This window comes from Plectropomus leopardus, chromosome 22, assembly GCF_008729295.1.
Source record: "Plectropomus leopardus isolate mb chromosome 22, YSFRI_Pleo_2.0, whole genome shotgun sequence".
NCBI lineage: Eukaryota > Metazoa > Chordata > Actinopteri > Perciformes > Serranidae > Plectropomus > Plectropomus leopardus.
The window spans coordinates 1,857,721-1,861,573 of record NC_056484.1 but is presented as its reverse complement, the minus strand read 5'-3'; the positions used below and the strand labels follow the sequence as shown (position 1 = coordinate 1,861,573).

General features: G+C 34.6%; 1 protein-coding gene across 1 annotated transcript in view; it reads left to right on the top strand.

The window, feature by feature from the left end:
- The first annotated feature begins 1,204 nt into the window (after window positions 1–1,204).
- Window positions 1,205–3,853, top strand: part of LOC121961673 (USP6 N-terminal-like protein) — a 14,955-nt gene continuing 12,306 nt past the window's right edge. Inside the window, exon 1 of the mRNA XM_042511742.1 lies at window positions 1,205–1,286. Within this exon, the coding sequence (XP_042367676.1) occupies window positions 1,205–1,286 (82 nt within the window). The remainder of the gene's footprint in view (window positions 1,287–3,853) is intronic.

Here is a 3,853-nt window from a genome sequence, read left to right as displayed (position 1 = left end):
TGACTTTGATGTCAGCTATAAAAAGTTGCGTAAACAGTACTGAATAATTAAATGGGTGCTTGAAATAAGTATAAGTCAAGTTCTACATGAATTTCTGTAGGATTTGTTTAATTTAGTATAATAAAGTAAAAGGAAAATACACTCTTTTAAAAAATGCTGTTTTAAAAGATGTTTTGCATTGGAGGAAAGTTAGTGGAAATGTAATATTTAACTTTAATGTCAGCTAATAAAAAGTTGTGTAAACACTATTTTTTAAGTATATATGTGTACGAAATGAGTATGGGTCAAATTCACGGAAATTTCTCTAGAATTTGTAGCATAAAAGTTATGTATTCTCCAGCTACTTAAATCTCCTATTTTGTAAAGGAGGTTTGGAATTAGAGGTAGATATTGGAAATGTAAGATTTGACTTTGATGCCAACTATACAAAGTGGAGCAAACTATATTTTATAGGTATATGGGTGTATAACATAAGTATAGATCAAATTTTATGAGGATTTCTTTAGGATTTGAATAAGTTAATACAATAGAGTAACGTGAAAGTGAAGTACACTCTTCTAAAAACTGCTGTTTTTTACATGAGGTTTGGCGTTGGAGGGAGCTCAGTGGAAACGTGAGATTTAACTTTAATGTCAGCTAATAAAAAGTTGTGTAAACATCATGTGAAGAGTAGATGTGTGTGTTAAAGAGTTTGTGTGAACTTGTGGACGTATTTGGGCCTCGTTTTTAGCGTTAACGTTAGCTAGCTGCTCTGACATTTTGTTGGTCCGTTTCGATGTTAACGACCGACTGACCGCCAGGCCGACTCCTGTAAAAACAACCTTAAAAAACCAGCGACATTTTTTCTTTCTCCGTGTCGCCGTCGTTACACATTCACACACGGCGTTAAGGTCGACACACACACACGGACTAAACTTTAACTTTAGGCCCCCGTTAACGGAACTTTACCGGGTGGTGATTTATAGACTTTTTAAACCAGAAATTTCGGTTAACTCACCGTTTGAAAATTCGACGTCGAAAGTCCAAACGGCTGTTGGGGCCGTGCGGTCCGGTTTAAAGATGGAGTCTGACTGAGGCCGAGTTTAAAAGCAGAGAAAGTAGAAGCGGTAAAGTTGGAGCCGGAGCGGAGACGAAGAGGGTGACTCGGTTGGTGAGGTCCTGCTGCTGCCATAAGAGATGAGGTCACTGCGTTAAAAATAAAAGGATGTCGTCATCGAAGCTCCAGTCAAATGAACTCAACAGGCTTCTTAAAGGCGCAGGCGCCGCTAAAAACAAGCGTAACGACTGTACGGAGGCTCAAACCGCCAAGTCACGTTTAAGGTATGGGAGACAAATAATGCCGGAAAAATAAATTCATTAGCTGTTTAATAATACATTTAAAAATGGTTAGAAAATGTCAAAACATAACAAATGGACTAGACTGCACAACAGTGACGTTATTGAATGTAATTACCATAAGGCTTGTTTCACATAGCACGTGTCAACAGAGCCCCAGCAGTGCTGAATGACTTTTTTTAAAAAATTTATTTCAGAGCCCATGTTAACAAGTTGCGGTTTGATTTGCTAATTGTATTGAATAATTAAATGGGTGCTTGAAATAAGTATAAGTCAAGTTCTACATGAATTTCTGTAGAATTTGTTTAATTTAGTATGATAAAGTAAAAGGAAAATACACTTTAAAAATGCTGTTTTTAAAGATGTTTGGCATTGGAGGAAGGTTAGTGGTAATGTAATATTTAACTTTAATGTCAGCTAATAAAAAGTTGTGTAAACACTATTTTTTAAAGTAAATATGTGTATGAAATGAGTATGGGTCAAATTCATGGGAATTTCTATAGGATTTGTAGCATGTACTAGCAAGTAATGTATTCTCCAGCTACTCAAATTCATTAGATGTTGTAACAAATGACACTAGACTGCACAACAGTGATGTTATTGAATGTAATTACCATAAGGCTTGTTTCACATAGCACGCGTCAACAGAGCCCCAGCAGTGCCAAATGAGTGGGGTTTTTTTTATTTCGGTACCCATGTTAACAAGTTGCATGTCACCTGCAGCACATCTAGAGAAACGGTGGTTCGCTAATTTTTTACGCGTGCCGTGCATTTGTGACAGTGAAAATGGTGTTTTGATTATGATATTGACTCCACGCCACCTTTTACTGCAGTTGAAAAGTATCTCTCTGTAAGATGTCTGTTTTACTCAAACATCCCTACTTCCCTTTCAAAATAAAAGCCATCTGACAACGTGTCTGTGGACAGAATCCCATCAGTTGGTGGTGTTTTGGTAAATTTAATGTTTTGGGAAATGTTATTTTGTTTTCTGAAATGTTTTGTTTTGGGAAACGTGATTTTATTTACTGAGATGTGTTGTGGGTGATGTGGTGTTTTAGGAAGTGTTGTGGTGTTTTGTCTTCCAATTTGTTTTAAAAGAAAAAAGGTTGATTGGTTGAATGTAAATACTGAATATTATTTCCACTGTATTGTGATAACTTTTTGGCATTTGTACTATTTGTACGTCTTTTATTTTTATAGCTCTGAAAAATGACATCACTATATGATCATAGAGCAGTGGGCCCAGTAATGAGCCCTGTGGTTTACCAAAGTTAATTTCAAACCTTTCGGAACATGACATTTATAATATTTTCTATTTTACTTTCTTGTATTGTAATACAGTGAGTTTGTTAATCAGCTGAGTCTCATGGTGTTTTTATCGTGCAGCGTTTCAGTTCATTCCTGAGCCTGCAGCTACAGGACGGTCAGCGGACCGAGGACAATAGATGTGATGAAAGCAGAAGAAAACTGAAAGGTTTTTCATACTGGAGCAATTAGCATGCATGGTTGAGTCAGACTGATGAATGTGAGCGAAACGATCAAAGCTTGAAGCTGGTGCAGAGCTGCAAGACACCACGGTACAAAACTTTAGTCTAATCGTACTCTACATGACAAAACTTGTCCAAGCATACCCTATACTGGAGTGAGTTTTTGTCAATACGAAATAGGATGTTCTGTAACTTATTTGAAGGGCATTGTTTTCACTTTGTACAGATTTCCAGTGATTTCTTTCAAAATCATGGGGGGAGGCAAAAAGCAGCTTAACAAGAAATGGGCCAAAAATTTAGAAAAAGAAAATTGTCTGAAAATAAACAAAAAGAGAAAGATAAGTAACAAACCAAAAAAAAAACCAAGAAAATTACCTAAAATGCACTGGAAAATGTATTTATTTAGCATATTTACCATATTTTTCTGTTAAATGATTATAAATATAAAATGATTCTAATTAGAAATATAGTTTTCTGGACATTTTACCACTCTTTTGGACAGTTTTCTAACTATCCGCCCTTTTTAAAAAAAGTGTCAGGAAATTTTCTTTTGTTAATTTTAAACTGTACTCGGGGGGGAAATCAATACAAATCTACATTAAAGAAAAAATAACAGCTTTTGAAGTTAGAACTGTTATCAAAGATATAAAACAGGTATTACTGACAGAGTCGAAATAAGATAAGACAAAATGTACTTATCAAGTGAATTAAAAAAGATAAATCAATTATCAATTAAAATTATGGCATAGCCTACTTTTACTAAAGCAAATTACAAAATTCCTAAATATATTTAAAAATTTCTTATCAAGACACATTTTTGAGAGGGTAAGTCCAAATACAATCCAACACTTTTGACTTATACTTTCTTTTTCTTTTTTGCTTTATTAATTTCTTGTTAGACAGCCATACTTTCAACTCACCATCTTATAATTTTCAATCATGTAATCTAGGCTTTTTTATGTTATTGGCAGAGATTAACTTCCATACCTGTGATGTTTTATCATGTTTTGTGTCTCTAATATGAATTAAAA